Source organism: Halictus rubicundus, chromosome 7 (genome assembly GCF_050948215.1).
Source record: "Halictus rubicundus isolate RS-2024b chromosome 7, iyHalRubi1_principal, whole genome shotgun sequence".
Lineage (NCBI taxonomy): Eukaryota > Metazoa > Arthropoda > Insecta > Hymenoptera > Halictidae > Halictus > Halictus rubicundus.
The window spans coordinates 15726493-15739821 of NC_135155.1; the positions used below are offsets into that span (position 1 = coordinate 15726493).

Here is a 13329-nt window from a genome sequence, read left to right on the forward strand (position 1 = left end):
AAATAATGCTTTCTCGAAAATGCGGTTAGCTCCTCACTATGAACTCAACCACGCACCACGTTCACGTACTAGAAAGCAGCCGCGTGACAGACTGTAAAATAATATTACGGTGCAGCAGAGTGCTTTCGCATCCGGTGGAAAGAGTGGTGGTTCGCATGCGAGAGAGAGAGCGAGAGAGAGAGAGAGAGAGAGAGAGAGAGAGAGAGAGAGAGAGAGAGCACGAAGCCCTCTAATAGGCGGGATTCAATTAAACTTTGTTCCGGCTGTGCGAGCCGTGATATGACGCGGGTGGTAACCATGTGCGATTTTCGCATAATGTGCAGGACATCGCGAAGAGGGCTGCCGCCGAGAGCGGAATTCGCCAGGGGCTGATGGAGCTGGAGTCCTGGGAGGCATCCGCGCATTTTCAGCTCCAGCAGTCAAAGGACAACAAAAACGCCGGCATTCTTCTCGTCGAGGAGTACGGCAGTTTGTTAGCGAGGGCGGGTAAATCTCTCATGTTGCCGTTTCCTGAAACGGTCGACTACCACTACTGCATACATACATACATACGTATATAGCGAGCCGACAATGGGCACGAGTGGCTCGCCGGGTCTGGTAATTAGGTTCATTAAACGAAAGGTGAACTGAGGCTGCTGTTGGAGGGCGCGAAGGGAGCTGCAGGCTACGAGAGGTTCGCCGCGAGGGTAGCTCGCTGCGAGACCGGACTCTCAGAAGTCGAGGAGAGGATCAAGACTCTCAGCACCGTACAAAGGAAATGGGTATACTTGGAGCCCGTCTACGAAGGCGGAGCAGCGCCCAATGACACCGGCAGGTGGTCCAGGGCCAACAAAGAGTTCAGGTGATACATTATTGCCCTTCGACGATTTTCAACCTACAGTCTTGTTCCGATATAAGGCTACGCTGTTTCTTCCGAAATAAGGAAGTCCCTATCCCCTTCTCTTCTTTTCAAGATGTTCGCTGAGGTTGTTCGGTACGATCCAAATTGTGTCGTGTTCGGTATCGTTTCAATCAGAAAAGTGTGACGAATATGTTGACAAAAGTATCGCAACAAAAATTGTTTAACACTAGGCTTACGGAGTACCAGAAGTGAATATTTTACATTACTTTATAATAACAAGAAGAATGTGTCTGTTCAAGTTTTTTTAGCCATTTTGTAGATAATATATGCCTAAAGGAATAAATTTGTTGAGTAATTCCCCGTAGGTGGATCTTTACAATCTCAATAATCGTAAATTAAAAATATTAGAATCCGTCATTTTGACGGGTCCCGTGAACCTAGTGTTAAGCAATTGAACAATGTGTTACTTCTGCTTCTCCAGCCATCTTGTCGCTCGCGTAGCGCTCACTTAAATTTACAAAACCTGTTGCACTGAAGTTTCCACGACCCACCCCCACTGTAAATAATACCCTTTTCGACCATATTGTTGTTACGGCAATCCATCAGAAAATTATGAATGCTTAGGTACCTGATGGGCGAAGTGTCGCGCGATCCAAGGGTGTCATCTTTGAGAAGGCTTCCGCTTTCAACCTTCACAAACCTGAAGGACCTCTTGGACAGATGTCAAAGAAGCCTCGACGAATATTTAGAGGTTTGTTGTTCTTCTTTTTGTTAAACATAGCAGTCTCTAGTATAATGTTCTCGCGGTCGAGGACGAATCGGACAGTTCCAGATCTCGCGATGCTCCCAGCTTCAGTGTTCTCATCCTCCGCGTGTTCACCCTTTCAGGAAAAGCGATCGTCCTACCCTCGCCTCTATTTCCTGAGCGACGAGGATCTTCTCGAATTAGTGTCAGCGCACGGCCGGGGCCTGGAAGCTCATCTACCGAAATTGTATCAAGGCGTCGGATCGATAATAAAGGACGATAATGGACTGACGGCCGTTGTATCGCCAGAAGGTGAAATATTGCAGTTACCGAGGCCCGTTGACCTCCGGGAGCCATTACCGCGATGGCTGAGCAATCTCGAGGATGGAATGAAGACCGCCCTGCGACAGAGTTTGGAAAAATGCCTGGCCGACACCTCGCCCGACCCTTCCGCCTACCCGACACAAGTAAAAACGCGATTAGCATGCCTTCTAATTAGATCGTCTGCGCCGACGAAGGCGGGATTCTCGGTCTAACCGGTTCAAACGATCGATTTGCTTTCCATTGTATTTGTTAACCCACCAAATTTGAGCACGTTGCGTATTTCGTTGTTGGCATTAACCTGTTCGTCTTCGAGGTTCTGCTATTGGCGGAGAGGATTCGATTCGCCGAACGATGCGAGGTCGCTCTGAAAGACGGCCGTTCGTCCCTGAAGAATCTTGTGGACTATCTGGAGACACAAAGGGCGAGATACAGGGGCTTGGAGGACGCCGGTGACAAGCTGACTGCACTGAAAGCCCGCGGTCTCCTTCTCGACACTGTCCATCATCTCGGGACTGCCAGGAATCTCTTGAACCTCACCGTGCGGGGAGACAGCACTGTTTGGACTTGGCGGAGACAATTGAGGTGCTACAGAACCGTGAGTGTCACGATCTATCGGCGATCTTGCGATCTATTAGCCGAGGAAGTCCGGATACGAACGACCGGCTATGGAACTTTTGAACTTTCTTCAGCCGTAGTTATATTTAACGATGCAGTCGTCGTCGTCGTCGTCGTTTGCTTCTCCGTTACTTTTAGCGAGGAAAGTTCAGAAGTTGCAGAAAAGTTCACTTGAAAATACGTTACTACACGCTTTTCATTTGTTGTTTGAAATTTATAGAATTAGATGTACAAATTAATTCGTGGTTCTCACGATTAATCAATCGCAACTGATCGTTTTTGAGCTGTACAAATTCATTCCTGGGTCTCTCAATTAATTTGTAACTTTACAAGAAATTCAAATCTTTGACCTGTCGCGTTGAAGTTATTTTTGAGAGTGAAATGTCTTTTAGTTGTTCGTCAGTAATTTGTACACCTAAGATCCAAACTGTTCATGACTGTCTTCCACTAAATTATTTTAACATTTTACGAAGGAGGTAACAAATGGTGGTAGCAAGCATGTTAATAGTTTCGAAAACGTTCTTTCTATGTAACATAGTTCATTAAAATGGCAGTTTGATCGTGGTGGTTGTAGATCTGAATTCTGTTTGCAGAATAAAGGGACGGTGGTTCGCTGTGTCGGAGCAGAGTTCCCGTATCGTTTCGAGTATCAAGGAGCCGCAGTCGGTTTGGTGCAGACGCCATTGACGGAGAGGTGCTTCTTGGCTCTAGCACAGGCAATGAAGCTCGGTTTGGGTGGCAGTCCAACTGGCCCAGCTGGGACTGGGAAAACTGAGAGCGTGAAAGCTCTCGGTGCTATTCTAGGCAGGCTGGTTTTAGTTTTCAACTGCGACGAAGGTAACAATTCGACGTTCACCACCCTGAAATCGATTTTTATCATACATCGAGGCGACCATTTTCGACTCCTATGTAGCTGTTATGCGAGTCCCTTTTGTGACGAACCATCCAGCAAAATTGTTTCCACTACAATTTTGATCAATTTTACTTTGAAGTTAAATAGATCATTACTAGACCGCGGATTTTTATTCGATATAAAAGTGGTCTGTTATCACCGGAAAGCAAAATAAATAAACGATTAATTTTTTCAGGAATGGATGCCAGTAGCATGAGAAGAATCCTCGGCGGCCTGGCCCAAGCAGGAGCATGGGGTTGTTTCGACGAGTTCAACCGCCTCGAGGAGGAGACCCTAAGCGCGGTCGCCATGTTGGTTCGACCTCTTCAAGAAGCTGTGCGCGACGGCGCCTCCGAAGTGTTGCTAGCCGATCAAAAGGTGAACCTCGATCCTCATTGCTGCGTGTTCATCACGATGAACCCAGCTGGGATCGAGTACGGTGGCCGAAGGAAACTTCCGGATTCCCTGGCGAGACTCTTCAGGCCGATTGGAATGGCGCATCCCGATAGATCGGACATAGTGAAGGCGTTGCTCGAGTGCGCCGGATTCCTGGACGCCTCGACGCTCGCGAAACAGCTCGTCGAGACGCTCGACATCGCCGAGATACTCCTCTCCAGCCAGCCTCACTATGATTGGGGCCTCAGGGCTCTCAGATCCGTCCTGGACGCCATCCCGGCGAAGACTGAACTGGACGAGACCAGCAGGTCCTCCTCTTCTTCCTATAGTCATTTTTCGTTTTAGTTGGACGAGTCCTGCAACCTCTTTGATTTTCTTCAATATTTTTCTTTCTAGTTTGATGGGTTCGAGAGTTATCCTCCTTTTTGCAAATATTTCCCTTTTCAGTTGGATGGGTCCTCCAACCCCTTTTCTTTTATTCAATGTTTGTCTTCCGAGTTGGATGGGTTCGAGAGTCTCTTTCATTTTCTTAATATTTTTCGTTTGAGTTGGGTGGCAGTTCCTCTTCTTCTTCTTAATACTTTTCTCTTCGCCTGGAGGAGACTAAGTCTAAAAAGAAAGTATGAAGTATTAATATTAATATTCACTCTTCTCGGTATTTATTCTTCGAAATTGGGTAGGTCTGGCAGGTCCTCTTCTTCATTTTAATATTCTTCTTCTGAGTCGCAGGGGACTAGCAATATTTTTGTTTTAGTTCAACCAGGCTGATAGGTGCTTTTATTCTTCACAATATTTTTCTTTTGAATTGCACGAGACTAGCAAATCTGAACACAAGACTTTTCCTTAACACTTTGTTTTAAGTTGCATTTTCTATTTTATTGCTTTAGTAAAACATTTTTCTATAAAACTGTCATAATTTATAGACATTTTAAATGTATAATGGGCATACAATAACACCATCAAAAATATAGTAATGAATTTCCACGGACGTCCACAGCCTCTTCGGAGAAACACCGTTCAGAATCATAAAATAAAATGAAAATATGTAGTTAAAATTATTTTAACGTTTTACTTTAATACAATATATTCGTGGACCATTATTGCGGAGGTATAAATGTACCATTTTATAGGCTGGTGGCAGCGATCAGGGCCTCGACGTTGCCGAAATTGACGCAGGAGGACACGACGAAGTTCCTGTCGCTGTTGGAGGACATCTTTCCAAACGTGAACCCGTCCTCGTCGACGTTCATCGACAGACGTGATTTGCAGGCCGTTCTGCAGCAGCTCTGCGCCGACCAAGAGTTGAGCAACGAAATGGCAAACAGATGTATACAGTTGAACGACCAGCTGAAAGGCAGAACTGGCGTCGCGATCGTCGGACCGGCAGGAAGCGGTAAAACAACCATAAGGAAGCTTTTATGCGAAGCCCTAACGAAAATCGGCGAGCCGGTCGTCGAGTTTCACGTGTACCCCGGCGCTATGCCCAAGTCGAGGCTTCTTGGACGCGTGGACCCGCAAACCAGGTATTATGGCAATTTTAACCCTTAGCAAATTTCTGATGAAAAAATTTTCATAATTTTAATAATTCTGAAAAAAATTAAAAATCAGTCATTTCGACTGGTTCGGTAGTTCTATTGTTGATTCATTGAAATTTTCAGTCTATTCGCTGCGACGGTAGCTGAAGCGTAAAATAATTTCTACAAAAATTTGTCATTTAGTAATAATGCAGGATTTTTGGGCAATATACTGACTAGAATTTTTTTAACACATTTAAGACATTCACCTGGTAGAACCATTATGACCATTTTGTGCCATTTTCGCGGTTTATTCGAAGAATCATCACTTTTTTGAACAATTATAACTTACGAATCTACGTAAAAATTGAGTTGCTGCAAGTCGACAATAACAATTAATTTCCAAGTTCGATTTTGAGGATTTTTCCGGATGAAAACGTTTCTTCGAGATTCTATTTTTGTGACTGGGTTTACGGTTGTATATTGATGAGCTTTTCTCGCAACTTTCTCGATAACCGGATGCATTATTAAACAGGGAGTGGAAAGAAGGTCTGTTATCAAGCGCCGTGGCGTCGGCAGGAGAATCAACGACCTGGATCGTCCTTAACGGCGACGTTGAACCCGATTGGGCTGAAGCTTTAAACTCTGCCTTAGACGACAATAGGTTACTGACTTTGCCCAATGGCGTGGGCGTGAAGCTGGGCTCTGGGACTAAGTAAGCTTGCGTGATTTCTTTTCCATTCGTTGATAAACTCGACTCCTAAGCAACAAGATAAAAATGCATTTTTGTGCCACCAGAACCGTTCATCAAATTAAATATCACATTTATCCTGATGGATCACTGTGTTCCCTGTAAAATAGCTATCTTTCATAAAATAGTTATCTCAGCACTAACTAATTTGTTAAACTTCTGTCAAATTGATTAATAAATTTCGGGATCGTTGCCCAATCCAAAATTCTGATGACTACACTGTGAGTGTTTATACAAAATTTTCATAGACTGTTCCACACGATCTAAAAAGATATATAGTCTCATTAAAAGCATCTGAAGGTCACCTTCGTATAAAAAATATTAATAAGCACCTCTAGGAGCACTATTAATTTTGTTTAACGTAGACATATTGTATTTCATAACTTTATGTACGACACACAAATGCGTGAAGATTTATGGTCTATTAATGACATTTTATGAATTGTTATTTCCGGTTTGTTTGCAACCAGATTTATCTTCGAGACCCACAAGTTGGCAGGGGCGAGTCCAGCCACTGTTTCGCGATTAGGCGTCGTCCACTTGGGTTCCACGATTCCCACAAGCTTGCTGGTGCCGTCGAAACTGTCGGAACTTCCGGAACCAGCGAAAGAAGTAGCAAATTCCCATCTCTGCCACTCCATCGAGGAATGTTTGAGGATCAATCAAGACGTTTCCTCCGCTTCCGGTCTAATGGAGTCCGCACTCTGCCACTTGAAGGCTGCCAATACACACACTTCCGCTTCGTACGGGTTGCTCGCTTCCCTTTGCAGTCAAATCGGGAACGAAAGGGCTCGAGACGATCTGGCTCGTTTGATCTATCAATTTACCGATTGCTGGCGAGTATCTTCGTCCTTCCGAATCAAAATTATCCCATTCACTTCATTTTTGGCCATATTCGTTTCATCTCACGCACATTTATCCCAGTATACAAATAGTATAATGTACTTAATTGCACATTCTTAAATTTTATTTTTACATTAGTTGTACAAATTAATTCGTCGCGCCGTTTTCGTGTTGTTCATTTAGAAACAATGAAAACATATTGAATACTTGAAAATAACCTCCGCCATTATCCCCACAGTTACACCATTCTACAGTGTGACTGATGAGTCCAGTAATAAGTTTGGATACAAAACAAAGTTGTAATTATGATGATATTTCTTTCTATTTTTGAATTGTTTTATACGCAGGTGTCCAGACCCGCAGAAACCATGCTCGGTACTGTATAATGGAGATACTGATCGAGTGGAAGCTGTTCAGGACGTCGACCAATCGGTGGACACAGACGACGGTTCTGTTTTACTGTCAGGTAACGTCCACCGTTAATGAATTTCCGATTCTAATAATACAAATGCAAGTTTTCATCCTCGAGAGAAATGTATGTAAGAATATTCTTAAATTCGTTTAGTGTCTGTAACAGTTTTATTTTTCTGATAGTAAATTCTAAAATACGGAGAACTTCTGCTGATTTTCTCTCGATTTTCCGATGCATCGGTTTCTGTGGCATGCTGCATCATCGTCTAGTTGCTTTATCTTTATAGGCGCCATGAAGGGAGCCATAGCGAGCGTCCTGCCATGGATCCAGAACAACCAACCGATAATGATAAGGGGCCCGGAGGGCTGCGGGAAAACCACCCTAATATCCGTTATACTCTCCACGATGAGAACCAACGAGCCTTCGACCTTGATAAAGGGCTCGTCCCTTTACGGCGCTCAGGATTTGGTGACCAAGCTGAAGCGGGGATGCGTGCAATTGAACTCCTCTTCTCACGGGAGAACCTACAAACCACGAAGTGGCTCCAGGGTGACCTTGATCCTCGAAGACGTGCACCTCGCGTCCAAGGACTTGCAAGTAAATTCATGCGAATGTTCGATTCGAACGAGTTGTTTGGCAAACAAATGATTAACGAAACGGATCTGCATTGAATTCTGTTGAATATTATACATATTGATTTTAATATAAATGTTTGTAAATTTATTTGCTCATCGTTTAGGAGCTGGTACGACAGCTGCTGCAAGAAGGAGGATACCACGAAGAAGATCTGGAATTCGCCAGAATTCCTTTGACCATTGTGTGCACTGCAGATGCAACGACTAAATTGCATCCGAGATTGGAGGCTCTTCTGTCCACTCATTATCTACCGTTAGTGTTTCTCTATACTTGGAACTCCAAAAGACTTTTTGTAATCACAAATGTGCCAATGAGTAGTCTGCCAAGTTTTTGTCAATTGAAAAATGTCATTGGACACTTCTTTTTAATAAATTTTGCAAGACAATTACGAGAAACAGAAGTTTGGTGAAAATATATTTTCTTATACAATGTATAGAATATTATACAATATTAATTATGAATTTATTTTACAATATTCATTTTTGTCATAACATAATTTGTTGTCGTGGCGTTCCGCAGACTATGTACAGTGAATTCCCGATATAAGTCACTGCGAGCCTCGCGTCTAAAGGTCACTGGGACTACCCACACCACAGGTAGTGACTTTTACATTTCCAGCGTGCACTGTGTATTTCAAATGCAACGTTCGGCAAGAACCACAGATTTCGTCTAAGTGTCACTCGCCAGAACCGCGCAAGTGACTTATATCGGGAATTCGCTGTTTATTATAATAGAATTTTGTCACTTTAATAGAAGAAAACGTCCCAAACAATTTTAGAGTCCGTTAAATGATGGGTAAAATGCTAAAAAACGGCACGATACTTATCGGTGCATTTAATCAACGTGTCGGTCCATTACGTTTGAAAATATCGATGCTATTTAAGGTATCCAAGCCCGAAGGAGATTGCAGCAGTTCTGGATCTGCATCTGAACGGCAGCTTAAAAGGGGATCGCAACCTGATCGGATCTTGGATCGCTCAGATGGCCCCTGCCATATTGGAAGCTTTCGAACTAATGGAAACCTGTCGGGGTTTGCCTATCAAATGGACCCTGAAAGATCTGATTCAGTGGGCCGACAGTTTGAAGTGCTATCCCGTTCCGGAGAATGAAACAGCTATCACCAGTTTCTTGTTGGATGCTGGACGGCGTCTTTTCCATCCCAGGTACACCGCAATTCAAACTTGCATCTTTTTCGAGTGCATTTCATCCCCCCACCTCGCCCCTCTTAATAATTATTTCAAACTGTTATAGTACTATCCATTAAATAAAGACCTGGTACATCGAAATGTTAATTGAATTGGAAAAACAAAAGAAGTGCTTTCAAGAGAAAGAAATGCTCTTTCTATTGCTTTTTTGCACAAGCTGTGATATCTGGAAGTTGAACAAAATTTTTTCTAACTGTCAAAGTCTCCTTTATAACGCCGTGTTAAAAAGCAACGTGGCTGAATATTTGAAAAAGCATCTGAAAGTAGAGACTTCAAGCTTTCAAATGACTTTTTAACGATATCGATACAACAATTTTTTCCGGGGTTACGATCACTCGAAGTTGACCCAATTTCTCGGGTTCGTATAGGTGATCATTTAAATTTTTTGAGGAGTGTAGTATTCAGTAGCAATGATTGAGAAGGTATTGAGCAGGTATAACACACGAGGTCATTGTCTAATTATTTTTTATTATTTTTTGGGGGATTTTTCACAATTGTTAAAGGTGGGGATCAATTTGTTTCGCAATTTTTGTTTCGCATAAAGGCCGTCTATTAATCGGCCGCAGTAGTGTTGAACAGTACCAGTCCGAGAAACTTTTAGAGATCTCCGCTTCGGGAAGGAAGGAAAACAGTTTGAGATTATGTAAGGCGTAGCATGTTTTCGTTCCGATCCATTTCCGTGGCAATCTGACGTTGCATATCCGGCAGATTGACGTCCGGGGACCAGTCACGCTGGGAGACGATAGTGCAGTCGAAAGTAGCCGGGCCGTCGTCTATGGTCGGCGACGTGTACATATGGAAACGCGGTAATACTGGCTTATCTGCGCTGGACGAGGAACAATGGAGGAAGGAGACAATTAACGCGGCTGCGAGATGCGCCAGGGAAGGCGATCCGGTGCAAGCGTCGATCTCGTCGCACCTGTTGCGCACGGTGGCCGGTGAGAGCTCATTTAACTCGGTTAACTTCGCGATATTTTGCAAACGAGCTTAATCCGGCTGATCGTTCGGGTCCCATACGGCCAGCCGTTTTCAACAAGCTTCCATCAACCGCTGCATTCAACACCTTGGTACCCAGCTAGGCTCACATCCTGTTGCGTAAACTCCAATGACAAATGAATAAAATGAAAATTTGATTACTCGCGTGCGGGACCCTCGGGAGATTATGCGGTTCGTGGCTTCTGGGTAATTAACGCATTTTCAATTCCAAGGCACTGTAGGACTTACGACTCCTAAAAATTGTATAGAAATAAATTATGATTTTTAGGATATTTAGGATTTTAGGATTTTATTTTTCAATTGGAATTTTTCACTGCGGATTTACGACTCCCAATAATTTTATAGAGATAATTTATGATCTTAGGATTTTTAGGATATTTAGGATTTCAGGATTTTCTTTCAATTGGAATTTTTCACTATGGATTTACGACTCCCAAAAATTGTATAGAAATAATTTGTAATCTTCGGATTTTTAGGATATTTAGGATTTCAGGATTTTATTTTTCAATTGGAATTTTTCACTGCGGATTTACGACTCCCAATAATTTTATAGAGATAATTTATGATCTTAGGATTCTTAGGATATTTAGGATTTTAGGATCTTATTTTTCAATTAGAATTTTTCACTGTGGATTTACGACTCCCAAAAATTGTATAGAAATAATTTGTAATTTTAGGATATTTAGGATTTCAGGATTTTATTTTTCACTTGGAATTTTTCACTGTGGATTTACGACTCCCAAAAATTGTATAGAAATAATTTATAATCTTAGGATTCTTGAGATATTTAGGATTTTATTTTTCAATTGGAATTTTTCACTGTGGATTTGCAACCTCTAATAATTATATAAAAGTAATTCAGTAGTCTTAGGATGTTTAGAATCATAGACAATTTGTTAATTCATTTTTTAATATTCTCTTCAAGGATTGAGTTGGGCATTCGGGACCAGCTTGAGAGGTGTGATTTTAATCGGACGACCTGGAGCTGGACGGAAATCAGCTGTTAAATTGGCCGCCATATTTTCTTCTCTTCGTCTGGTTGACTCAGGACCTGGTACAGATTTAATTACTATAGTTACTGTATTTCACTCAATTAAACTCGTGCTATATTTTTATTTGAATTTAAAATAGAAGTTGAAGTGGTAGAAACAGCACGTACTATTAATCTTGAAAATCTATCGATCCAAATTGTTTTGTATCCAAACTGTTTTGACTTGCATCATTTTTGTACTAAACGGCTCACGGCAGGTGCAATATTGGTCCAAATGATCTCCTAGAAAAACAAACGAATTTGTTTTTCAAAATGTATTCATTCTAACAGTTCTGTTTTCTATATTGTGTAAAACTAAAAATCTTGCAACACGTTGGAAAGATTGCTGAGAATATAAAAGACGCCAGTTCGACTACATAAATTCACAATGGATTTTTGGTGATGCTTTCATAAAGAATGAGAATAAATGGGATTTGTTAGGACGCGGTCGAGCATCGATGAAAGCAGCAGTTCAAGCAGCTGGCGTTGATGGCGAGCCGACTCTGCTTCTGCTGGAGGAGCATCACACCAGAGAGAATGGATTGGCTGTTTTGGCGAGCGCAATAGTGTCACGGGGCGAACTTCCAGGACTATTTACAGCTGAAGAACTGGACGGTTTAATAGCGCCTCTGGCCGACGTGGCGAGGAGAGAAGATTTCTCCGGCACTTTGGAACAATACCTCTACCACCGTAAGTGGACACAAACCCGTTTCAAAAACGATTCATTCTGGTGAAAGCACGATTTCAAAGTCGCACGAAGTTTGTACATCTGTCAACGGTTTACACGTCAAACTGACGGAGTCTAATATTTTTAACTTACGATTATTGAGATTGTGAAGATGAATTTGAAAATATAGTGAATAAATGAACAAATGATAGTGAACATCGAATTTGCAATAGGCCGTTCGATGGCTTGTCCAAAGAAAATACTTTGTGCCAATTTTCAACCCTATATGTCGACGTGGGGGGTAGTAATCCCGTGACTAAGACAATCAGGTTTTTCCGTAATTTCTCTTATCCTCTTCAATTGAAAATTCTGAAAAAATTCATGGACGTGCATTTTAATAGTTAAAATAGGCCCGATTTTTTTCAGAATTTTCAATGGAAGAGGATAAGAGAAATTACGGAAAAACCTGATTTTCTTTGGCACCCCATTACTACCCCCGTTGTCGACATATAGGGTTCAAAATTGGTACAGAGTATTTTCTTTGGATAAGCTATTGAACGGCCTATTGCAAATACAATTTGGTTTGGGGGCACTTTTGACCTCCTTATCTAGCTACATCGTTTATTTCTTTCGGTATACATTATCTAAAGTGGCTAACAATGTGTGGGATAGACACTGCTATTGTTGCAAAGTAATGTAAAATAGTTACTTTTAATTCCCTGTAAGTCTAGTGTTAATTATACACTACGTGCCGCAATTATTAGAACGACCGTGCGACACATGCACTATCTATGTCCTCGCGAAGATAAATTCAGCTGATTTGCAACAAGACTTTTCTATGTGATTGAAAATATTATTTTAGAAAATTTTAATAGACTGCGGCGGGGCTTGATGCTGAGTAACAAAACAATTTACGATGTAGCGAACGCGCACAAAATAAAACTCTCTCGCGGCAAAAGCTCTCCGTTCTTCCTCTTTTTTCACACTAGTTATTTTTCCGCGGTGCTTGCCCGTCCTTCACGCCGCTTATGAAAAATTACACTTCACGCGTCCTTGCCACACCTTCCAGTGTCACCTCCCCTGTTGAAAATGTTAAATGTCGCTTTCCAAACATTTATTTCGTTGACAGTAAAGCGTTGCGTCGTTCTCTCGACGAGCACACAATTGATGATGCACAGAGCCGTTTGCAGCTTCGCTACGATTAAAAAGAAACGGGACTCTGACAGTTTCCTTGCGACAGTATCAGATAAAATTTTATGGGTTCGATCACATCAAGGTGGAAATCACTTTCTATTTAGTTTCTGCCTCGCTGTAGCTACCCAGCTACTCAGATATTCAGTTACTCAGCTGCTTAGCTACATAGCTACTTAGATATTCGGTTACTCAGCTATTCATGTACTTAGCTATTCAGCTACTCAGTTACTCAGCTATCTATTTACTTAGCTACTGAGACATTCGGTTA

At 42.1% G+C, this 13329-nt stretch overlaps 1 protein-coding gene across 1 annotated transcript in view; it reads left to right on the forward strand.

Annotated features, from left to right (window-relative positions):
• Btv (dynein cytoplasmic heavy chain beethoven) overlaps positions 1-13329 on the forward strand; it is a 43145-nt gene that overhangs the window by 14062 nt on the left and 15754 nt on the right. The window contains exons 14-30 of the mRNA XM_076790802.1: positions 324-486; positions 622-841; positions 1466-1592; positions 1730-2053; positions 2224-2505; positions 3119-3362; positions 3614-4121; positions 4944-5336; positions 5863-6042; positions 6549-6914; positions 7269-7387; positions 7620-7930; positions 8073-8221; positions 8854-9132; positions 9883-10112; positions 11096-11224; positions 11642-11890. Coding sequence (XP_076646917.1) covers positions 324-486; positions 622-841; positions 1466-1592; positions 1730-2053; positions 2224-2505; positions 3119-3362; positions 3614-4121; positions 4944-5336; positions 5863-6042; positions 6549-6914; positions 7269-7387; positions 7620-7930; positions 8073-8221; positions 8854-9132; positions 9883-10112; positions 11096-11224; positions 11642-11890 — 4273 coding nt within the window. The remainder of the gene's footprint in view (positions 1-323; positions 487-621; positions 842-1465; positions 1593-1729; positions 2054-2223; positions 2506-3118; positions 3363-3613; positions 4122-4943; positions 5337-5862; positions 6043-6548; positions 6915-7268; positions 7388-7619; positions 7931-8072; positions 8222-8853; positions 9133-9882; positions 10113-11095; positions 11225-11641; positions 11891-13329) is intronic.